This window comes from Prunus dulcis, chromosome 8, assembly GCF_902201215.1.
Source record: "Prunus dulcis chromosome 8, ALMONDv2, whole genome shotgun sequence".
Lineage (NCBI taxonomy): Eukaryota > Viridiplantae > Streptophyta > Magnoliopsida > Rosales > Rosaceae > Prunus > Prunus dulcis.
The window spans coordinates 4,299,061-4,322,102 of NC_047657.1; the positions used below are offsets into that span (position 1 = coordinate 4,299,061).

General features: G+C 36.0%; 3 protein-coding genes across 9 annotated transcripts; 2 read left to right on the forward strand and 1 right to left on the reverse strand.

The window, feature by feature from the left end:
- Positions 1 to 350: 350 nt before the first annotated feature.
- LOC117637111 (tRNA pseudouridine(38/39) synthase) lies at positions 351 to 13,037 on the forward strand. Of its 5 annotated transcripts, none has more exons than XM_034371906.1 (16): positions 351 to 834; positions 981 to 989; positions 2,823 to 2,882; positions 3,243 to 3,360; positions 3,694 to 3,766; positions 4,051 to 4,096; positions 4,617 to 4,727; positions 6,225 to 6,312; positions 8,299 to 8,395; positions 9,518 to 9,578; positions 9,676 to 9,806; positions 10,641 to 10,758; positions 11,166 to 11,289; positions 11,463 to 11,570; positions 11,665 to 11,739; positions 12,681 to 13,037. In XM_034371906.1, the coding sequence occupies exons 1-16, from the start codon at positions 757 to 759 to the stop codon at positions 12,782 to 12,784; spliced, it is 1,401 nt and encodes a 466-aa protein (XP_034227797.1). In that variant the 5' UTR covers positions 351 to 756; the 3' UTR covers positions 12,785 to 13,037. The 5 variants fall into 5 exon arrangements, with proteins under 5 accessions (XP_034227797.1, XP_034227801.1, XP_034227799.1 ...); XM_034371910.1 differs by lacking the exon at positions 981 to 989 and adding an exon at positions 2,647 to 2,685; XM_034371908.1 differs by lacking the exon at positions 12,681 to 13,037 and adding an exon at positions 12,377 to 12,639.
- A 1,186-nt stretch (positions 13,038 to 14,223) lies between these two features.
- On the forward strand, positions 14,224 to 17,996 carry LOC117636299 (probable F-actin-capping protein subunit beta). Its single transcript, XM_034370736.1, has 8 exons — positions 14,224 to 14,548; positions 14,765 to 14,835; positions 15,304 to 15,417; positions 15,638 to 15,720; positions 15,816 to 15,889; positions 16,049 to 16,168; positions 17,108 to 17,203; positions 17,456 to 17,996. Exons 1-8 carry the CDS (start codon positions 14,420 to 14,422, stop codon positions 17,534 to 17,536), a joined length of 768 nt encoding a protein of 255 aa, XP_034226627.1. The 5' UTR covers positions 14,224 to 14,419; the 3' UTR covers positions 17,537 to 17,996.
- A 1,413-nt stretch (positions 17,997 to 19,409) lies between these two features.
- On the reverse strand, positions 19,410 to 22,275 carry LOC117637801 (co-chaperone protein p23-1-like). Of its 3 annotated transcripts, none has more exons than XM_034372817.1 (6): positions 21,975 to 22,275; positions 20,829 to 21,015; positions 20,558 to 20,732; positions 20,422 to 20,459; positions 20,097 to 20,286; positions 19,410 to 19,954 (listed from the first exon to the last, which is right to left on the reverse strand). In XM_034372817.1, the coding sequence occupies exons 1-6, from the start codon at positions 21,977 to 21,979 to the stop codon at positions 19,836 to 19,838; spliced, it is 714 nt and encodes a 237-aa protein (XP_034228708.1). In that variant the 5' UTR covers positions 21,980 to 22,275; the 3' UTR covers positions 19,410 to 19,835. The 3 variants fall into 3 exon arrangements, with proteins under 3 accessions (XP_034228708.1, XP_034228711.1, XP_034228709.1); XM_034372820.1 differs by having other exon boundaries at positions 19,410 to 19,951; positions 21,975 to 22,102; XM_034372818.1 differs by having other exon boundaries at positions 19,524 to 19,954; positions 20,561 to 20,732; positions 21,975 to 22,102.
- Positions 22,276 to 23,042: the final 767 nt, after the last annotated feature.

The following is a 23,042-nucleotide window of genomic DNA, read 5'->3' on the forward strand; positions in this document are numbered from 1 at the left end:
AAAGTTTTTTGGTGGCTAAAACCTAAATTTACTTAAAAAGAACCCTAAAAATTTGAAGAAATTTTGGATGCAATTCGATGAGGATTGCCTAGGTTAGAATTTTCGTTTGGGGAGAGAAAGAGTGATGGGTTCGTTATCTCAAAAGGGAAAAGAAAGCAAAATGGGAAATATAAATAAACTCAATTCATTCATAATCCCAAAATAGGGCCAGCCAACGCTAAAATACAGCTTCCAAGATGTCTCTTAGCAACATAAAAGTAAATAACGAGTTACAGCTAGTGGTAAATAGTTAGGCGAAAGTAAAAGATAAAGATATAGTTGATAATGGGGGAGAGAGAGAGAGAGAGAGAGAGAGGATGAGGTTGACAGATTGAGACAGGAGATCGAGAGAAGAGATGATACCAGACGAGAGAGAGAGATCGATGAAGTGACGCCGACATTGTCGCCGATAGAGCTGAGGTAGGGAGAGACGAATCGATAGAGTAGTTGAGGTCGAGAGAGAGATAGGCGGCGAGTGAGAGATACGCTTACGTCAGAGGAAGAAAGAAAGAAGAAGACTGAGAGAGAGATAGTCGTGTGAGTGAGGTGAGGGTACGGGAAAAAATAAATTGAGGGTACACCGCAAGCAGTCTCACCATGAAAACGAAAAAACAGAAGGAATAAAAGCAGCCCTAAGTCACCCGTCGTCGTTTTGAGTTCCTCTGCGAGTGGGAACCGAGCAAACGTCGCGCAGGAACGAACCACAAGCGTTCGACCATGTCTATGGAAGTCACCAATACAAACCTAATCACCGACCTACAGTCCCTGGTCGACTCCCTCCGGCACCGAGTTCAGGTACCTTTTCTCTCTCTCTCTCTCTCTCTCTCTCTCTCTCTCTCTCTCTCTCTTATATTCAGTCCCCTTTGGTCAATGAGAAGTTGTGGTTAAAAGAAGAAGCTCAAATGATCAAAATCCTGTTGATTCCCTGCAATTTTTGCAGGGAAAAGCAAGTAAAGTACTCAAGAGAAATGCTAATCAAACAACGCATTGTGTATTTCATAGCTTAAATTATTGGTTGGTTGATTGTTTATCATCAATGGAAATCATAGCATACACAGTATGAGTCTCAGCTATTTATTTATATAAACATTATAGCGTAAACAGTCCGAGTCTCAGCTATTTGTTTATTATCCTTGAAAAATCTTAAGCAAACAAGGGGTGGGTTGTAACTTCCATCTAATAGTTAATCCCCCAAGTCTTCATCATCCTGGACCTGGACCCAAGTTCTCGTATTCCATTTTTGTTTTTTTGGTTATATTCAGTTTTCATGTTAAATATATTTGTTTAGATTTTTCTATGATTTTTTCCCATGTTGGGAATGTTGAGGAGAATGGCTTCCAGAACCTGATATTCAAATAAGGTCAGTGTGAAGGGCTTGCAGGACAGGTCTTGTCCACCAAATTTGGAGAGTCACCGTGTAGGTACAGGTAATTGCATATGTTGTGGGGATGACGGTAACATTAGGAGTTCAAGTATGCTAGACGAAAAAAATAGCCAGGAGAGTTGGGAGGTTGGTGGAGTAAGCTAGGTACTTCTTGAAAAGAATGAACTTAGAATTAGTTCCATATCTAGTAAACAAGAGTGAGGAGCTTGGGAAAATGAAGGAGGAATAAGAGCAAAATTAGGAGTGGCAATTTTCAACATTGCACAATAATTTGACACTACTTGGCACAAACCTTTGACTGACACAACCTGGTAACATGAGTGAAAAAAAAAAGTTGGGATAGTGGCAAACACGAATAACCCAAGCCCAAAAAAATACTAACTTTCTTTCTTTTTTTATAAGGTATTATATGAATTCTTGTAGAATTGCAGGATAACTTTATATGGTTTTGCTAATGTTAAGATAAAGTAGATTTTTATTCTACGGAGAATTAGGAATGATTGTTTTGGCTTAGAAATAAACAGAACTTAGCCTTAAGTTTCTAGTTGAGAATATATGTGGCCCGACCACAACACAATTAAAAAAATGAGTTTGGGTTAAAGTCGAGTCATTTGACACGATTAATTAAATAGGTTAGGTTGGAGTTGACTATAAGTCGGAATGAATATGAAATGAAATGACATGACAGGACACTACTACATGGCCTTACTCGATTTCCACCCCCAAGTAAAATGAGGATTAGAGAGCTGGAAAATTCTAAGTTGGAGATCAATTACTAGCCAGGCAGGAAGATGATACTATCATGAAGATCATTAGTTGGGACATGAGAAGGTTTACGAAATCATGGGAAGAGAAGGCTAATAAGGAGGTGTTACCATGTTAGTGAGGAATGGCCCTAATATCATAATATTACAGTAAACACAAAAGGAGAGTCTAGGAGTGTGAGGGACTTTAGTATTTGGTGTAGAATTTTAATGATGTTGCAATTTTAGCCTTAATCATTGTTTATATGAGATCAGTTTTTCCCTTTAAAAAGAACTTGAATCTCTTTTTTTTTTTTTTTTCAAGGGTAACATTTTGATCAAAGATTTACAAAGAAAAAAGGGGCCCAACTGAGCGAGTTTGTGGTTAAAATAAAACCATCCTAAACTGTAATTGTTTTCTATCAAAGAATTAGTTTTGTTTGGCATCTTGGTCTTTTACCTTCTATCTTCTGGTTGTAGGTGCTGACAAGGGTGTGATAGTTTCCGTATTACTAATAGGTGCCACTTCAAATGTTTTTCTATTACATTATTTTTAGTTTTCTTTTCTGGTAATTCTTGTACTCCCAGAATTAGCCAAAGTAACATTTGTTAACAAATGCATAGTCATACTTACTTGTCTGCAATTCAAAATCCAGGAACTAGAGGCTGAGAATGCCAAGTTTTCATCTCAACTTGCAAACTGTCGCTGTCATGAGGTGGGTTATTCTATTTGTTGATATACCTTTTTCAAAGGGATGACTTTTCAGTTCTTACGTTTAGTAATTTGACTATTACAAGGATATTACTGGTAATTTTTCAAAAAGGTAGAGTGACCCTTTGAAGTAGGGACAGTAGTGATTAAATGAGGGATTAAACTTAACAAACTCTGTTAGACAAGAAACATAACTCAAAAGAAAAAAAGGCATTGTACTTTTAGCTGGAAAAAAGGTTTGTCTCAGGACCTCAGACTGATTTACTAAAGGGAAAAAGAAATGAAAATCTCCTTCTTGGTGTTTCCATTTTGGCTTTTTGTTTGATCTTTTTGGTTTTGTGAAAATGAACATGTTATGATGCAGAAAGAGGACAAGCGTGATAGTTCTGCTGTAAGTTGTGATAGTTCACTGGAGACAAGCAGGAAATCAAACTCTGGAAGTAAGAAAACCACCAAGGAGATAGTAAAAGAGAAAGTGCCAGGTTTTCCCTTTGATTTTTCCTTTTCAAATTAAAATTAAGAATTTTTTATTTCTACCAGATGCCAAGATAAGACAATGCAATTACATATATTTGCCAAAGGTCTTTCTAAAACCATTGCAGCAGATGCCTTGTATACATATATATATATTGCCCGAACAGGGAACTAATAAACAATTGCATATATATATATATATATATATATATATATATGCTTAAGTCTTTCAATCTCTCTTCCTCTCCGTGGCTTTGTCTCTCTGTCTAGTGGTTCATGTTGTTTCTTAATGGCTGTTTAATGTAGTTATTCAAATTTTAAATATCTCTGTTGGTACACAGGTTATGACACAAGGATCATGAATCACCACTGCAAGAGATATGTTGCTCTGAAAGTCATGTATTTTGGGCGGAGGTACAATCTGCCACTAAGATGAAATTTATTTTTTATTTTTAAATTCCAGCACCGCATCTTCAGCCATCTCCCCCCCCCCCAAAATCTTGAAAGAGAATGAACAATAAACAGAAAGGTAGTTTATCATTTTCATCCCGATAGTTTCTTTCTCCCAGATACATTTTTGATAATTTTATAGAAGAAGCTTTCTAGAACAGCATTGCATGATCGATAGGCTAGAAAGAACCTAATATCCTTCATAATGATAATGGAATGTTTAAGGGCTTTCGAACTCTACATTACAGGTTTTATGGTTTTGCTGCAGAGGCACAAATGGATCCAACTATTGAGGTATTCTCTCTCATATTATTATTTTTTCCTAGTTTGTGCCTGAAATATGTATGGAAATGTGAACTAGATAAGCAACGTATGTTACTTTGAATGTCAGAATCTTCATTGTGGTAAATTGATCTGCTATTTTTAAGCACAACCGAAAGCATTTACTTTTTGCATTTTTGCCCTCAAAGATGTTTGCAGTTGTCCATTTTACACTTAGTTATGGTACTACTTGTTATAATACTCTAATAAACTCTACAAATCTTTCAAACTTTAAAGTATACAAATTTTGTATAAAAAAAAATCGCTCAGTATTGATATTTTATGATATTTCATAAGTGATACCATTCTATATATTGTACTGTTGTACATATTTTGCATTTGTATGAATATGAAATATAGCATCTTCATCCGTAAGAATTCCTTCAATATTTAAAGTTGAATACATGGTAGATATTGGTTTATATAATTAATCGTAATTTGCAGAAGTTAATGCCGCATATTGTCTTCATCTTATACTCTGGATAATATGCAGTCTGAAATTTTTAAAGCTCTTGAAAAGACAAGGCTTTTAATTGGTGACAAGAAGGAATCACATTACTCCAGATGTGGTAGGACAGACAAGGGAGTATCTGCTGTTGGGCAAGTAAGTTGATACCAAATCTTTCTATTTCAATTTTGTAGGTTGATGATTGTAAAATTGGTACAACTGTATACAATGTAGGGTTTTCTTATGCTTGTATTTGTGTATTCCTCAATAATGAGTCAAACTGAATTATTCTAGCATCATTTTCTGAATCTCAAGTCAGCATCACTGCTCAAGATGCTAGAAGTAGATTCCCAACTGCTATCCTAGATAAAGCCAAGATTGAAAATGTGGATTACGGTGGAAATATATTAGTGAAAGATAGACATGCATATAAAATTCTAATACCAAAAAGAGTTCCTATGGGGCGCAAATACAGTAGATGGGATACCATTTTGGTCCAGACAACATTGAGAACAACTCATGGAAGTAGAGAAGTTTTGGATGTAGTTGTGCACCTGCCATTAATGTGTCTTTCTATCCCTTCCTATCATCCCTCCAAGAATGAGATAATTAGGGTTTGCCCAGTGTAAGTTGCATAGTCTTGATGAGTGTTTGGAAATTCATTGCATTACCCTATCAAGGTGTACTTTTTTATATTTTAATATCTAGTAATAAACTTCAGCTCATACCGTCGAGGTTTGTTATAAAAAATGAAATAAAGATATTTCTCCACATAATATTCAAGTCACAATGTCATGTATCAGTGGCGCAAAGTGGCTTTACCTTTATATATCTTATGTTTATAATAGATATACTATTGATGTAGTACAGCCCGTAGGTATTAGATTAAGCACTCAAACAATAGAACAGAGAAGAATATAAGAGACTGAGGAGAAGAAATAGAGATCGAAAAGACGAGATAAAGGACAGAAACAGTAGAACAAAGAAGAATAACGGAGATCGAGGAATAACGGAGATCGAGGAGAAGAAATATAGATCGAAGGGACGAAATCAGAGAGTTATAGGAAAAGGTTTACTCAACATTCAAATCTGAATTTTAAAGAACTACATGGGGGTATTTATAGCAAACTAAAACCTAGACATAATAGGATAAAAATCCCTTGCTTAAACAGAAATCCTAACCCAAATAAAATAGGAAACTTTAAACTAGAAACCTGGAAAAGTAGAAATCCTACTAGAATTTGGAAAACTGGAGAATCTAGAAAACTAACAAATATATTAGGAAACTAATAAATTTAGGTCCTACGCGTCCTGCATAAACTATAGTGTGTAGTTTACATGTTTGGTTAGTGAATTATTGATTGCTTTAACATTTCCATCAAGTTGATTCAAAATTTCCATGTATTAATGTAATGTTTTTGTCATTTTTTATTTTTTGCCGATCCATCTGTAGATCCGGACTGATGGTTTTATCTAAGGAATACAGACTACTGATATCAGATATCTGCAACCTTGCTTGATAGTTTTGTTTCCTCGTAAAAAGAGAAGAAAAGAACCTTGCTTGATGCTAGCTCTCATGCTGCTGCTTTTCTGTATTTTATTTTCAAACTTAACTATTTGATTTATTGAGTATATTGCAATTATTTGACGCAGGTGATTGCTCTCTATTTACGATCAAAACTCAAGGAAACGTGTGAGAAAAATGAAGATTCGAGAAAAATGGTTTTCAAAGAGCAATATGGTTAGCCAGCTTTTTTGTTTTTGATAGGATTTAATAACTTTATATCTATAGAGCAATGATAAATAATTACACCAAAAACAGTGTTTGGTAAGAATCGAAATCTTTATTGGTTCTACCTCCTATTTTTTATGAAGAGAATGAATCTTTTTATCGAAGGATCAGAAAAAAATGAGCTCGAAGTTTCCTTTGTAACCCCTGGAACTTCTTCGTAGCGGCTCCGCTCCATGCCTCATTTCATAGGGAACCTCAAAACGGCTCGATAAGACCCCATACCTAGAGCTAACATCGTATAACCCAATTGAGACATTGTAGAATAAGCTAAGCTTTTCTTAATATCTTTTTGAGCAAGAGCTAAAGTGGCTCCTAAAAGTAATAAACCATTCTGTTACTGTTATTACATTACATGGATACACATTTTCTATGGGAAACAACATAGACATTAAACCATGATCATGAGCAAGTGCATAAATATACTCCCAAAAGATAAGTGGGTATAGGAAGTCATGTTGCTGATATCTATTTAGTTCTAAATATCCTATAGTGAAAAGACAAAAGAAGTACAAAAGGAGATGGACAGGCTTTGAATAGTTTACATGTTTTTTAAAATGGTGTGCACTGTTCAGCTGAGTCCGGATGGCGACACGATCCCTGTGTCTTGTCACTTTGACCCCCTGTTCTCTTCTCTCGTTCTTCACACAAGCAGTCAACCTCAGACTACAAACAAAGCACCTAGGGCAAACCATATACAAACACCAGACTAGGAAACGAGGTCAATATACAATTCCTTTCCCCCAATCAAGGAGAAAGGACCCAAGCAAAGGCTAGAATCTAGTTTTTTCTCAAATAAACGACACCACCTTTTGTAGGACGATGTCCTGAATAGGATGGGGGCATTGTTTACCACATTAATTTAATGTACTTTTTTGTTAGCTGAGGCTTTAATCAAAGTTTGGCACTATCGCTTAGCCAAGTGTCATGGCACACACCATTAAAGAAGTTGATCGGCATGGCAAAGGCCCAAGCCTTGTTGGATCAGCACAATGTGAAATCACAATTCCATATGGTAGTAGAATTTAGTGGAAACTATTTGGAGGAGGAGCAAAATAGTTTTGCCTTCCAATTAGGAGCGGGAATAGGACATGAGTCCATTATACTATGCTATTTAACAAAGCCACACAACTTTATTGCAGGCTTGGGTTTGACTTGGGAAAGCCACAGTAGTATTGATAGAAAATATTTACGGATTATATGGTGCTCACTCAAGCATCACTTCTGTGCTTACATGTAAGCATGGTTAGTATTGCTTAAAAACGGAAAAAATTAAATTAAATGTCTATATTGTTTGATGCGAGAAGATTGACTTATGGGCCCTGGGTGGCCTTGTTGAGAAGCATCATAGGAAACTTGGTATGAGCAATGGCAAGATGAATTAGTCCTGGTAATTGGTTGCACAAATGGTTGGCTATAGTAACCAATTGCCTGGGTTGAGTCGTGGTTGGTGTTAAACTGGATACAATGAAGCAATTGTATAGCCTTATGTTCTATTCAAAAAAAATTGTATAGCCTTATGTGTGGTACTACGTAGATTCATTTGACATAATTTTTAGTCTTTAGAAGACACTAGTTTTCGAATGGTTGTGTTGTTAAATGCAATTGGCATGGCCTCAATTTGGGAAGTTTTGGTATTTACTTGTCTATTTCTGTTGCACACACTTCAGACCATAAAATATTGGCATGAAGATGGATGAAATTTCTTCAGGGGAAAAGAACAAGCAACAATCAAGGAATCTAGCACTGTATTTAGATTTTAGGGCATAGATTTTACTTTACTGCCGTTTGAACCATATGAAACACGTTTCAGACACTTCATTTAATATTTTTTTTAGTATCTTTTAAGTTTCAGATCAATTTCAACTAACCACATTCCATTTGAATAACACATGCTCCTTTGTTTTTTAATTTTTTTTAATTTTGTGCTTTTCTCAGAAGGCGAAATCGATTATGTGAGGGTGTTGAATCGAGCCCTTCCGGATGATATTCGAGTTTTTGGCTGGTGTCCTGTTCCATTGGGTTTCAATGCGAGGTTTGTCTACCTTGTATTAAATTCGCTACTATTTTGAGATGATAATGTTGCTCGATACTTCTTTTGTTAGAACTTATCATACCGTGTGTCCTGCTTCATTTTTCTTTTCTTTAGAAATGGAAAATACTAATCTTAAAAACCTACTGAGAGGACAGTTCCTCTGAGTAGTTGGTATTTTTTTTTGTGGTATTTCTTTAGTGAAACTAGTACATTTTAAGTTACAGAATGAATAAACTCCCAGCTGCCAGCTGTCCACCTAGTTATGCTCTCTTGAATTTCCCATGGACCGTGTGAATTAGTAACCCTAAAATGGAAGTATATGTATTAATGTTTTAGATTATAGCATCTAGTATAAATTGACCTAAGAAATCATTGAGCACTCAAAATGGCATCGTGATTCTTAAGCGTAATAACTATCACCCACTGATCAATTAAATAAGGAGGCTTTACAATCTGTTGATTAGCTTCATTTTTTGTGCCATGATTTTTCTTGTGTATGTCAAATCGTCATGAGTCTGGCTAAATTTTCTTGGAGCTTCTTTTTGCATAACGCTTGCACCAAAGTGTTTAATTAGGTGCCAAAGCCTGGCTGTCAAATCGTCACAGCCAGATATTCTGGAGGCACATTGCTTGTAGCAATAAAACGGCATTTCTTAGTGAAAAAAGTGAAGTTCAGCTTATCAAATGTGCTCACAAGATGGGCTGCTTTTAAAGCTCGCTTTAATGTGCAAAAGGTTTTGGTATTTTAGGCCTTCTAATGCATGGTGTATTACATGGGGGTAAATGAAATCTTGTAGCCTATCACCCTGCCCTTGGGTGAATAAGTCTTGATTTGTTCCATGTGCAAGCTGTCTTGTATTTTTCTGACTGATATCCATGATTGTCTTGATCAAAGTTGGGTAAGGATTTCAGTTCATTTGAGGATAACTGAGTTCTGCACATCATCATCTGTATAACCGCAAGACAATGTTTTCATTTTTAATATCTGATGCTTACATGGTTGAGGCTAGTTCACTGTATTCTGTAACTGTACTGACCCTCTTTTTTTCTTTTCCTTTTTTTTAAAGTTCACTGTAATGACCTTATGCATTACCATTTGTTGCTTTCCTTTGTCAAATACAGGTTTAGCTGTTTGGGCAGGGAGTATTATTATTTATTTTGGGGAGAAAATCTGAATCTCTTGGTGCGTAATTCTTCTCTTTCAATTATCACATTTTGTGCTCCTTTTATTGGAATTAAGAGAATGAGAAACTTGGTTTCTTTGCTTCATGTTTAGCCAGGCTATGGAGAGTGCTGGTAGGAAATTTGTTGGCGAGCATGACTTCAGAAACTTCTGTAAAATGGATGCACTAAATGTACACAACTATAGGCGGAAAGTCACTTCATTTGCAATCTCTCCTTGTGATGTGAGGTTGACATGGGTAGATAATTTTTCTGACCCTGTTTTCTCTCTCTCTTTTTAAATGAGTTAATTCACATTTCCCTAATTGCTTAATCAGACAAATGAGGCACAAGTATTTGTTCATCAAGTTCTATGAATATTTCATCTCTCTCTCTCTCTCTCTCTCACTCTCATTCCATGTGTGTGTTGGGTGCGTAGCCTACGGGTTTTGTCCGACGACATTCATACATATGCAAGCAGCATGTGCAAACACAGCCTTTTGCCTTGAGCAGAAGATGTGATTGTCCATCTCCCCACCAGGGTACACAGATTTGACTTTTCGAAAGTGTTAAAAATGGACATTTCCAGAACAGATATTCAGAGCATGGTTCTGCTTTACGCTTGACTTCCTTTTTGCTAAATACTTCATATATGTCCTATAGATTTTTTATTTTTTTAACTTTATATATGCACTGCTGGGTGTCCTCTCTTGTTGGGGGGGCCAGCATCGAAATCCTTTTGTACTATTCTCTAGATTAGACAGTTTTTTTAATAGAAACGTGTAAAAGTTATTTCCGGACTTCAATTCAGTGCTACATGATCTTTCATTTTTTTTACAAGACTTCAATTTCCTATCTCTCAGTTAGGAGTTGACCTATTTCAAACCTGTGTTCCAGTAAAACCTGATTCGGTTCTTGCTGTTTCTGTATCTCACTTTCTGATTTTTCCCCTTGGCGTCCTCTGTTCAACTCATAGTTCAGTTTCTAATCTTATCAACATGCCAAAAAGAAGAATTTTCTGTATTGAGACTTTCCTGAATGGACTTTCATGAATATTTCTTTATAATTTTGCAATTGTTTTCAGGTTTGATGAGAACCAGCTTTGGGCAATCAAAATTAAAGGTAGTGCTTTCCTCTGGCACCAAGTCCGATGCATGGTTGCTGTACTGTTCTTGGTTGGCCAAGGTCATGAATCTCCTGATGTGCGTACCAAATGTCTTCTTGATTGGGTTCTCAAGTTTTTATATCAAATTTGTTTAAGCTGTTAAGATATACTACTTCAAAATTATTTGTTTCTTGAATCTCTTAAAACAATCAGCCTGGCATGTGCACAAAACTGAGGTGCAGCCAGAAACACTGTAAAGGTGAAAGTTCTGCAGGTACAGAATAGTTATCTGGATATCACACATCAATAACATGCTTCCACACATGCAAACCAATTGCGTCCAGTCAGATGCCTCTCTTGCATTATCACATACGCTTTCTGAATTCCCCTATGAAACCTTACATATTTCTCAAAATGCTTTCCGGTTTCCAAAATGCAGTCTCTATGTTAAGTTTTCATTTTCGTTACATAAAAGTAACTGAGGCAAACTGCTTTAATTTGTAGGTAATAGATGCGTTACTGGATACTGACAGAATCCCCAGAAAACCTCAATACAGCATGGCCCCGGAAATCCCATTGGTTCTTCAGTCTTGTGAATTTGAGGGTCTCAATTTCACTTGTTCGTCAGGTACTTTTTTTGATACATCATATGCTTTGTTTGTGAGTTATTGAAATTTGGAGTGTTGATGTTCTGTCACATCCATTTTCTTCGCTCAAATATTGCTTGCTGAATTCAGAATTGCCCGTGCAAATTGAAATGACTCTCCAACTTCTAAATGTTTAATTAACTTGTGCTCCTAGATTCTGGGCAAGCTTTGCGAATGCACTTGGCAAATGAATGTCAAAATTATCATCTCGAAGCTGCAATCTTCCACGAGGCTCTGCAGAGCTGTTCGCCAATAGAAAAAGGTGCTGAAAGCAATATTCCTCATATTATTTCCAATAAACCATATAATATTTGTTGTATATTTATCTCTTACTGAGACGGCCTTTGTTTTCTCAGATCAGAGATCCTTGGATAATGGAACAGTCAAGAAAAAATCTTCCCATGTCCCTCTCATGTCACGGCCAACTGAGCGTAAGTGTTACTGTATCTTTGAAAATTACATAGAACTGTTCACTACAATAAATGAAATGTTTTTGAAAGTTTGCATCCTCGTTAAAGAGCTGGAATGTATTGCGTTATACTTTATGGTGGTGGCTTGTTTTATATACTTAATATAATGTGGGTTCAAGAGTGTCTAGATAACATCATGTTGTGTGTATTGTATCATGATCATAATGTTCAATGTGATTATCACGATTTCGCATGGGCTTCGGTATTTCTGGAGTTCGAGGAATATTCTCTGTTATCTTATCCAATCCGAAAGCTGTGTAGTCTTGTTCCTGCTGTCTTCATTTTCAATGCAATTTTTGTATGGCTGTTAATGATTTTTCAGAGATCGCTAGTCAGATCCTATATGCCAGCAGACACCTTGTCCCCTGTTTTGTACTCTTTCATCTATATTATCTCACTTGTCTATAGCGGAAATGCCAAGCCTATCCTTAATACTTTAAACAAGTGAGATAATAAATCTTAAAATTAGGGATAATATACAAATTTCATATGAAATCATTTTGTATCCAGACGATGTTATTTCTTCTCTACTTGCTAGCATAATTCCTTTCCAATATTTCTAATGCTGCCTCATAACCCTGCTTGAATTTGATCCCAGCATCGTATGAAGAGAGACGTGCCAAATTAAACACACGACGTAAAGACTGAAGAGTTTATTAATATTATATCTGGAGATTAGATAAGTATAGCAGATTCTACCATTGAACTGTAGTATGTTGTATTGATAAATTGTTTGTTTCATTTTCATAAATGCTGCCCCAATGATTTTGTTGTCGATGTAATTTTCTTACTAGCGGTTTTTTTCATTACTTTTTCTGTTAGTGGAAATGAATTTAACACAATGAGCTTTTGATTATTCTACCTACCTGGGAGTATAACAAGCCTTTTTTTATATTAAACAGCTACAAGCCTTTGCTACTTGGAATTTCCATTGTCAGATCCAAATCACTCTTCGTGGGAAGGAAAACTACATTGCAATCAGTATGCTACTGTGTCGGTATTCTAATTCAATTACGTACTGTGATTTGGGAAAGTTATGCATCACAATGCATGATTGACTTGTGATACTGCTAGTCAGATCCAAATCACTCTCTTCGGTATGTTATTGTGTCGGTATTCTAAGTCAATTACGGACTGTCATGTGGGAAATTTAGAATGCATCACAATGCATGATTGACTTGTAATACTGCTAGTCAGATCCAAATCAACTTTCCGGGAACAGATTTATAAACTAGGTCTCTCATTTGTTGGCGGGATTATACTCCACTCCACACCACACGGCTAGCATGCTGGCATAACGTAGTTAAAAAGGAACATGGACAAAGAATGTAGGAATCACAAAGCCCAAGCATTTTACCGACTCCTTGTAGCTGCTTTGGGCCCCCATTCAGAAAGCAATGTCCAATCAACTCAACTTTTTTCATTGTTGTGAAAAAGTTTAGCCACCTTTTTTTTTGTCTATAAAGCTAAAGGATGACAAATGGAATGGGTTGAAAGGCTGAAGAAGGTGGAAGACATCAGTTAAGCAATAGCACGCATCATTGTTGGAGAAATGATTAGTAACACTGCAGTTGGTTTTCACTTGCAGTTTTTAACTAAACAGAGTTAAAAAAAGTCATGAATAGGGAAAGTATGAATATTGAATAGAGGAATGGAAAAAGGATCAAATATTCCTCCCCTAATAAATTTATATCTAGTTTTTTAAGTATTGCATTACGGATTTTAATGTGGATTCACATAATTCGTTTAGAGTGCTATTATTTTCATTCCTTATCCTATTTCCTCACCCACCATGTAAATTTGAAAAAACACAATCCTATCTTTTCATCCACTATTATTCCTAAAATGCCATTTAATTATTAATTCAAGCAAATTCTCTTTACTAATCATTAGTAGTTTTCAATTATGAAAATTATTCAAAATACGAAAGATAGATGTGACATTTTTTTCGATAATGATGATTGAAAACGAGTTTTTTTAATGATTTCATAGATTCTTTCATAATTACAAGCCCTTTGACATACTGGAAAATGCCTCTCTTTTAATTTTTCAAATTATCATGAGGGTTGTTCATTGTAAATCTTGTGAAGTAAAAAACTTGACCATAAATTTGAATTTCAAACTCCTTAGCGGCTGTCACAACCCTATGAGAAATGTTAAGGACAGTACTTCATGCACAAATATGTGATTCAGTTGTATTATGGGTTGTATATGCATTAACGGTTGAAAGTCGTTTGTACACGCATGGACAGTTGTTCCAATCACTGCTTATATATATTTCAACATTGAAGACTTTAAAGAGATATTTGGCATTAGTGCACTTAATATTTTGACTAAATTATATCAAATTGGCAAATTGATAAATAACAAAATAAAAAATAAAAAATAAATACAAATAATAGGGCAGAAGGGTATGTGATGGAGTAGTTCCCGCGAGGGAAACTCGGGTCAAACAAAACAAGGCGCCTCTTTTCTCTTCTCTGAGTTTTTATCAAACAAACAAACAAACAACCCAAAATCAAAAAAGGAAACGCAAAAGCAAAAATAAAAAAATAAAAAAAAAAATTATCAGAGAGAGTTTTATTAGAGCCAGCCAGCCCTCACCTGAGAAACGGAGACACAGAAAACCAAGGAACAAAAAATGGAAGCAGCGATGGGATTGATGCGGAGAATGCCTCCCAAGCACACCGAGACGGCTCTCTCCGCCCTCCTCTCCCTTATGCCCCAACACTCCTCCGATCTCCTCTCTCAAGTCGATCAGCCCCTCCAGGTCCGTCTGTTTGTTTCCGGAGAAAATCCACCTTTCTAACGCCAAAACCCAATTATCAGTTTTCAGTTTTTCTTTCTCTTTGGCTTACCAGCCTCTTAGGGTTTCATTTTAGTCAAGAAAGGAAAAATGGGTTGTTGAAATTCGAGAAAGAAAAGTAATGAAAACTACAATAGCAGCATTTGAACTCACTGTGTTGCACTGATTTCCCAAAAGCAGGTTTTGTGCGATATGGAGTATGGGAAGGAGTTCATTTTGTGTGAATATAATAGAGATGCAGACTCTTACAGGTAAAGACACTCCAATCTTTGTTCTGTGAACTGTCAAATTTGATGACTTCTTGTTAGATTTGTGATCTAATAGGCCTTAACAGTGGCATTTTTGTGGGAGATTTTAGATATAGCAGATCTGGCCTTGATTTTTGAATCTGGATGTTTTGTATAATTTGATTTTCTTTTTGTTACGCATGCAGATATAATTGATATGGTAAATGAAATGCATGTATTACTATCTATTTCACACACACAGAGACTCAAACCGCTGCTTTCATTTTTGCTCTATCCTTGATGCTGCTTCTGTAAAGTATTCAAAATCAATTTACAAAATCTCTTGATTTTGCATTCGGCTACCGGTGCTACATCTTCAGTTTATTTTTTGGCTTTCTTTTTTTGTTTTATCTTTTATGTTCTATTCTATGAATATCAGTTGTCTTACTCATCTTTGTATTTTCTTTTTTGTGTTGCTATATTTCTATATAGATCACCTTGGTCAAATAAATATCATCCACCATTAGAAGACGGCAGCCTTCCGTCTGAAGAGTTGAGGAAACTTGAAACTGAAGCAAACGACATCTTTGCCATTTATCGTGACCAGTGAGGTCCTTTACTTACCTCGTTCTTGTGTTATTGTTGTTAGTCGTTGAATTGTATAATCTAACCACCTCCACAATGCTTTTTTCTTCTTATTATCTAGTTTTCAAAACCAACCAAAATTTGTAGACAGTATCCTCACGCAATTTATTTAGCATAATGGTTCATTTATTCGTTTCATTTTGAAGATTTACCACGGCTTAATTGACTGGTAATTTGGTAGGTATTATGAAGGTGGAATTTCATCAGTTTACATGTGGGAGGATGATAACGAATGTTTTGTAGGCTGCTTTTTAATAAAAAAAGGTCTACTGCCTGAACCATCTCCAAGCAGATATAAATATCAACTTCTTTTCTGTTATATTCCTTATTTCTGATTTTTATTATTCGTGGGAATGAAGATGGCTCCAAGACAGGTCAAGGTCGCAGAGGTTATCTGCAGGAGGGGGCATGGGATGCTATACATGTAATTGAGGTAAACTCCATTTGTCACGGTTGGAACAATGTAGACATGTGGTGAGGGTCTCCATGTAGTCCTGCCGCTCTCTTCCATTTCACACTTCAACTAAATTTCATTATGTTTGTTTGTCATTTATTCTCCCAATCATTCTGGGAACTTCGTTTTTTACATTAGGTGGGTCCGGAGGAGGAAGGAACATCCCATTACCGCTTAACCAGCACTGTCATGCTGTCTCTGACTACAGACAATGAGTCATCAGGCACATTCAGTTTGTCTGGATCAATTAGACGACAGGTAATCATACTTGATTTTGTTTCCGTTTGGGATGGATTGGTATGTCTCCCATCTAAATGCTTCTTGGGCTTTGACATTTGAGTGATAAACGTGTTTCAAATAGATGGAGTTGTTATCAGCGAACTATTGCTCTTGTTTGTTGTTACAAATACACATTTTAGCTATTGAATGTTGTAGTGGAAAATCTTCTCTCTTTTGATATTTATGAGGGGAAGAACTTAATGTGCACCAATGAGTGTTGTGAAATCTTTGTGGCCCTAAGATCTCCCCACCACCCTGCCAACCTCGTGTGAAAAAGATCAATAAAAAAAATGGAAGAGAAGCCTTCCTCCCCACCAAAAGAGAAATAATGCCTGGTTGGATGGTTCCTGTGCTAATGTAGCTTATAAGATTCTTTTGGTCATATGCACTGAAGATGAAGACCTAAAGATGCACTAACGTGGGGAAAAGAGGATAAATGGAAATAATATAACAAGGGTAGAACAGTGTGAAAGTAAAGGGATTATTTATTGGAGTTATGTTGTAGAGAATTACCTCGTCTTATTGGAAGAGAATAGTCCATGATGTGGCCCCCAATTGTTTGGAAAAGGACTCATGTTACTTGTACATGCATTTAATAGGGATTTCAGTTTTTCCACATGCATTTACTCTTTGTTTGGTTCTTGGAAAGCAACTGGAATCAAAATGCTAAAAAGGTCTAAAAATGCTTTAAAACAAAGCTACTTCAAAATTCTTCTTTTTCTTTGCTCCATATGTGCGTAGAATTGATCAGAGGCTCAATATGTTTTGTTGATTGTGTTAAGGCTGAGATGGTTTAGATTAAGCACAAGATTTGTTCTTTAAATGATGACCCAAAATTTGTTTTCTATACTGCCATTCATGTACTATTTGTATGATATCCTAGGGTGGATAAACTATTCTTTCTTGTTGGCTTTGTAGATGAATATGCACCTCTCAGTTCAAGAAGGTCATCTTTGTAACATGGGAAGAATGATCGAAGAAATGGAGAGCAAGCTGAGAAATTCACTGGATCAGGTACTGTGGTCTGTTATGTGTGGATTTACCTTTCTACATCCTTCTCTACAGTTTGAGATATACAATGTTTCAATAAAGTATTGAGCCCAGGCTTGAACTTAAGCCATGCCTTCTGAAAGCAGTGGATTTACCACTTAGCCGTCCGACAGGGACTTGAACATAGTGCAGTTGTGGCTAGACAGTAGGGGCTTATAAAGGCTTTGTATTTTATCTTTGGAATTTAAAGTTATGTCGTTAATCTACCTATTGCAGGTTTATTTTGGGAAGACGAAAGAGATGGTTTGCACTTTACGACCACCATCTGAAGTAGTGATGAGACTGCCTGACAGCTGATGTGGCATTCTATGTCCTATCAAGAGGGAGAACAGTCACCAGGCGTTGGTTGTCATATTTGCTTAAAAGGGTGATTGGTGTTTTGGTATAGTTCGTATGTCATTATCCCAGTTTTTGAAATGTTCTTGCAATTTGATTTGCTCCAGTTGGTGGCCTTGTGCCAGTGCACAGTGGAGAAGATGGCTGGTTTGTCAATTGAAAACGCATCATGGATTTTGTATTTTCATATGCCTTATCAAGTGTTTTCTTGAGTTAGTTTGTTGTGCCTTTTCTTTTTGGTTTTTTTTGGGTGTGAGTAATAGAATTATCCTACTGCCAGGTCAATTCATGTTACAATTTTCAGATTATTCCATAAGCTGGATCATTATAGTAGGCTTGGCTTAACTGGTATAATCTTCTTGAAAAAAGTTATGTGACGAAAGAAATTTATGGATGAAATATATACCCATATTTTCCATGATCTTTCCATAGTTTCTGTGTCCTATGTTGGTGCATTAGGGATGCTCTCTGTTTTTGCAGATCATAGTTTTCATTTTATTTTTTAAACTCAAAACATAAAGTTTATTTTTTTATTCGAATTTTCGAACTCTATTGTACTTGAAAAAAGTTGTTTTTCTACGGCCTTAGAATTGTAATGATCTGTTAAATTCGAATCCTTATAATTTCACAAACCAAAAACAAGGCTCTTTGCATTCAATCTTCTTAACGGAAAACAGTAGTCTATATGTGCGTGCTCAATTTTCTACATATGAGTGCTCAAATGGAAATCAATACTCTTAACTTCTCGGTTAGACATACTTAACATCATCTTATGATTTGAACTAATACTCTTAACTTCTCGGTTAGACATACTCAACATCATCTTATGATTTGAACTATTCATTTTTTAGGTCATCATTCAAAAATCACCGTTGTAATAACCAAAAAAGCCAAATTAGACAACATCTAACTATGATCAAATAAATAGACGAACACAAATAGTTAAATGATATTTGATTTGTAAAATATGAATGATTTATATCATGAGATCATATTGTTGAGTGAGTACAAACAAGTGTTTGTATTAAGTTACTCTCATCCTTTTTCCCTGCCCTCTCCCTTTTTTCACTTATTTTCAAATTAAAAATTAAAAAAAAGAAAAACACACATAATTTGTAACATATTTATTTTTAAAAATATATATTTATAACAATAAATAAATAAATAAATAAAAACCAGTTGGCACATGAGTGCGTGCCAAGAAGCAAGAAATAAATAGATTTTAAAAAAAACATGTTACCCCATCCTTTTTCTCAACGTTTATTTCCATTAATTTTCAAAATTAAAAACACAATTCGTAACATATATTTATGACACGTGACAACATAGCAAGAGGCAAACAATAATAAATAAATTAAAAAAAACACAATGTGCATCTCGACAGTGAACCATAGACCATCCGAAAGTTTAATCTAAAATCTGAATTATGAACGAGTATTACTCCAACCTAAACTTCTGTTCAATAAAATAAATAAAAACCTACCAAACATTTCGGCTTTAAAAACGGCTTGATTAAGTTAAACCACGACGCCAACAGATCATAATTCAATGGTAAGAACATTTGCCTGCAGATAATGATCTCAGATTTGAACTCAAATAGCACCTTCCCCTCCCCCTTCCAAATGACATATTCCTGTCTTTCGTTGTCCTCTGAAATATCTGTAGAACTAAATTGTAATCTATAGCCATGCACTTTGTTGGCAAAAGAACTAGAAAGAGAAGAACCAGGCCACCCAGAAAACCATTTTTCGAGTTACTCATATGACGATCTGATTACCTAATCATCCTGCGATCAAACTCATTGCAGACTGAACAATCAGACTTGATGCCACGATTAACAAGCTCAACATAATATTCAACAAATCAACGATATCTCGGGTTTAGAATCTCAGTGAGATGCATACTATAATGAATAAAAACCATACATCATCACCAGTAATGAACAAGCTGATATCTAATACCTAGTAAATGCCAGAATCCGATTCACAAAAAGTGGAAATTTAGTAGAGCTTGCCTTGCCAACAGCAATCCTCTCACTAGACTACCCCTCAGGAAAAATAAAAAACAAAATGAAAAGGGAACCCCTCGGTGAAGGTGAAGGAAGCAAAGCATTCAGAAAGTTTGTGTGTCAGAAAATAAAACACATATTCAAGTGCATGTCAAAACAGAGAGTAGCATTGGCTTTGAAGACATTGTAAGAAAGGCGTTCACCCCTCAAGCTTTGCAGTACACCCTGCCACTTTTCGAACATTTTGCATCATCAGGCAGAAGCCTTTGCGTCATGCTCACCACTCGCAGGAGGTTTGGCATCAGATTGTGCAGCAGCTGATGGTGGTTGGTCAACAATTTCATCCTCGGTGTCACTATCACCAATCTCTTCTGGTAGTTTTAGACAATTAAATCAAAAGTCAAATACAGTAACATTATAGCTTTTCTGCACTTAATAGTCCACTTCCTAAAATAAAAATAAAATCACATAACCGTAATGAAAATGATGTGGATAATATATTGTGAAACTCACCATCAAAGTTGCCAAGAGCATCGGGATTGAAGCCACCGGGGCCACCCATGTTGCCAAGAGCATCAGGATTGAAGCCACTGGCGCCACCCATGTTCATGCCAAGAGCATTAGGATTGAAGCCACCGGCGCCACCCATGTTCATGCCAAGAGCCTCAGGATTGAAGCCACCGCCGCCACCCATGTTCAGTTTCTGAAATAACAGGACAAAGGCAATTGTTTATGTTCATGAAAAATTTCATACACGCTTCAATAGTTAGGTGATGGTATAGCTAACTATAATTTAATATATATAATGTGATAGTTAGGTGATGGTATGACTACTCACAGAGAAATCAAAGTCTCCAAAGTCCATATTGTTTCCAGCTGAAAACCAAAATTACATATAATGAAAACAGTCAGAATTTTTCCAGGAAACTATGCCAATAGGGCAGAGATTTAGGAAGGATACGAGAAACACTTACCACCTTCATCAGGTTTCACTTCCGGCTCTTCATCTTCATCAACCCATTTATCCCAATCCACTTTGAGAAACACAGGAGCTTTTCCCTGTTGTTTTATCAACCTGCTCCACCATTTATCCTCAGCCTTTTTCACTAGGTAACAGATATTTCTCAAGCCAACACTAGCCTTGCTCTCCTGCAAAGGAAAAGATAAGTTAGTGTCATAATTGATAACTATCCGATATAGTAGTAAAGATAGATGAAGATGTAATGGCTGCCATTGGAAACCTACATTTACATCAATCTTGTCATAGAGATCAAGGTCAACTTCATAAGGTGTCTTATCTGGTCCAGTAGTAGCAGAGAATAAAAACTTTCCTTCAGGCTCCAGGTTAAGCTTTACATCATGGGCATCCGGCAAGTCAATAGTTATGTAGACCGTATCAGACCTCTGGGCCCATTTCACATTAGGATGTCGGCTGAAAATTACATGTTTAAATGAAAATTAGTACAAATGAATATAAACACCAATCGAGTAAACTGTTACAATATACATATATACCAGAAATGATGAAAAAATGGAAACCCATGTATATAGCAGTATCAATAACAACAAAATTAGCATTATGGTTCACTTCTTGAAGCAAGTACTGTAAGGAAAATCAGACTAGCATAAGCTTGTAGCTACTAGATCCTACACTAACCAAGCGTTCCTGCACAACTATTCACCAATATGGCAGTTTAAGCACAAAAAACAAAAATAATATAGAAACAAGAGTTAAAGGAGTATACAAAATAAAAATGGAAAAGCAAGACTTGTACAAGTTCAATATTAAACATAGTTGCATTCATTGAATAAACTTTCTGTATATGCATCATCGTATCGTACAAAAGAGACGGACAGAAAAATAAGAAATCTAACTTTACAAATTCTCTTTCCCATTTGGGTCTGGTATAATTTCACCAAAATCTCACTATATTCAGTTTTGTAAAAATAAAAGCATAGCCCTTTGTTTGGTTGCAGAGAAAAAGAAAGATGGAAAATAAGAACAAATATATTTCGACCAATACCAATAGAGTCAGTTAAATCACAGCATATGTAATTACCATTTCCAGGGAAGAAACAATAACTAAAACCCTAGACCTCTCCTGTTTGGTTGCGGAGAAATACATAAAGGTGAAGAAAAGGAAATCAAGGAAAATACCCAGCGACTGAACCCAACAATCAAAACAGGCCATCCCCCATAGGCAGAGTCAAGTTCTCATACTTACAGATGATTCATTTTCCTTCACTTTCTAAGCAACCAAACAGGAAAAAAAAAAAACAATAAAAAAACCTAGCTCAAATCCTATGCTTCACAAGAAACTCAAAGATGAAAAATGAACAAAATCAGCAATAAAATGTAAATTAAAAGAAACTAGGAGCTAAGAACAACACCTCATCTTGGCGTATGGATCTTCACCCAGAAACAGCGTTTACTTGCGAGAGAGAGAGACGAGAGAGAGAGTGGTTTATAAACGAAAGGAAAGGGGTTTTAGTGTGATTTTATAGATGGAGTTTATGGACCGTAAACAGTGAAAATGCACGGTAAAAAGTGAAATCGGGTCTTAGATGCTTCCGTGTGGTTCCACACTTCCATTTTATTCTAGATACTTGTGCAAGTTTTAGATCTTTTGCGGTCGCAATCGTCTGGGGGCAACCTTATTTGGAGGGCTGCTTGAGTTCCCTAGGGCCCGCTACAATTAGGGCTCTCATTAGATAAAAGTTTGGGTTAATGACCTAAATAGTCCTCCAACTATCGCTCCAGTATTATTTTGGTCCACAAACTAAAATTTTCATTTCAAACGTCCTTAAATTTTTTATTTGTACCAAAATGGTCCTTCCATGACAGAATCCGTCACTTTTGATCACGCGATGACCAAGTGACTGAGTTTTGAAGGGTATATGAAACTTTTTGAGAAACCCTATCGTTCATAACCAAAATCCCTCCAAAATACCTCCACTTATTGAGAAGCCCTCTCATTTCCCGCGATTACCATCAAGTGAAAGGGATTCTAAGGCGAGTTGCTGAATTGGTCGATGCTGTAGTAGTGTGCGAGTCGCTGAATTGGTGAAGTTAGTGTGTAATTTCAGTGTTAGTTTTGGAGTTCGAATTTGGGAGTTTGGGTTAGGATTTGATTTTGGGGATTTTGGAGATTTTGGGAAATTCACTAGTTGCTGATAATGGAGTACAAATTTCGTTCGGGTGGAACACCTCCCAAATACGGTAAGGGCTTCTATAATGCATTTTATGTTGTTTTTGTTGGAAATGGATGAAATGGATGAGTTGTCGTTGTCTAGAACTGTGGTTTCTTTATAAAAATTCCTTCTTTTGTGTTTGTGTTCGGCTTTTTTGTTGTTTTATGTTTAAAGTAAGGGTAAATGAATCGTTTTCTTGTATGTGGATTTGGCTTTTGGTACATTGACTGTAGAGTGTAAGCTTTATGTTTGTGGTCCTTTGGTTGT

Coding starts and splice junctions, on each gene's coding strand:
- LOC117636299 (XM_034370736.1), top strand. CDS start 14,420: ATGGAAGCAGCGATGGGATTGATGCGGAGAATGCCTCCCAAGCACACC. Junction 14,836..15,303: donor AGAGATGCAGACTCTTACAG/GTAAAGACACTC, acceptor ATTTCTATATAG/ATCACCTTGGTCAAATAAAT. Junction 16,169..17,107: donor CTGGATCAATTAGACGACAG/GTAATCATACTT, acceptor TTGGCTTTGTAG/ATGAATATGCACCTCTCAGT.
- LOC117637111 (XM_034371906.1), top strand. CDS start 757: ATGTCTATGGAAGTCACCAATACAAACCTAATCACCGACCTACAGTCC. Junction 2,883..3,242: donor CAAACTGTCGCTGTCATGAG/GTGGGTTATTCT, acceptor GTTATGATGCAG/AAAGAGGACAAGCGTGATAG. Junction 4,728..6,224: donor GAGTATCTGCTGTTGGGCAA/GTAAGTTGATAC, acceptor TATTTGACGCAG/GTGATTGCTCTCTATTTACG.
- LOC117637801 (XM_034372817.1), bottom strand. Junction 20,733..20,828: donor ATGACAAGATTGATGTAAAT/GTAGGTTTCCAA, acceptor TTTCCTTTGCAG/GAGAGCAAGGCTAGTGTTGG. Junction 20,460..20,557: donor AGTGAAACCTGATGAAGGTG/GTAAGTGTTTCT, acceptor TTTGGTTTTCAG/CTGGAAACAATATGGACTTT.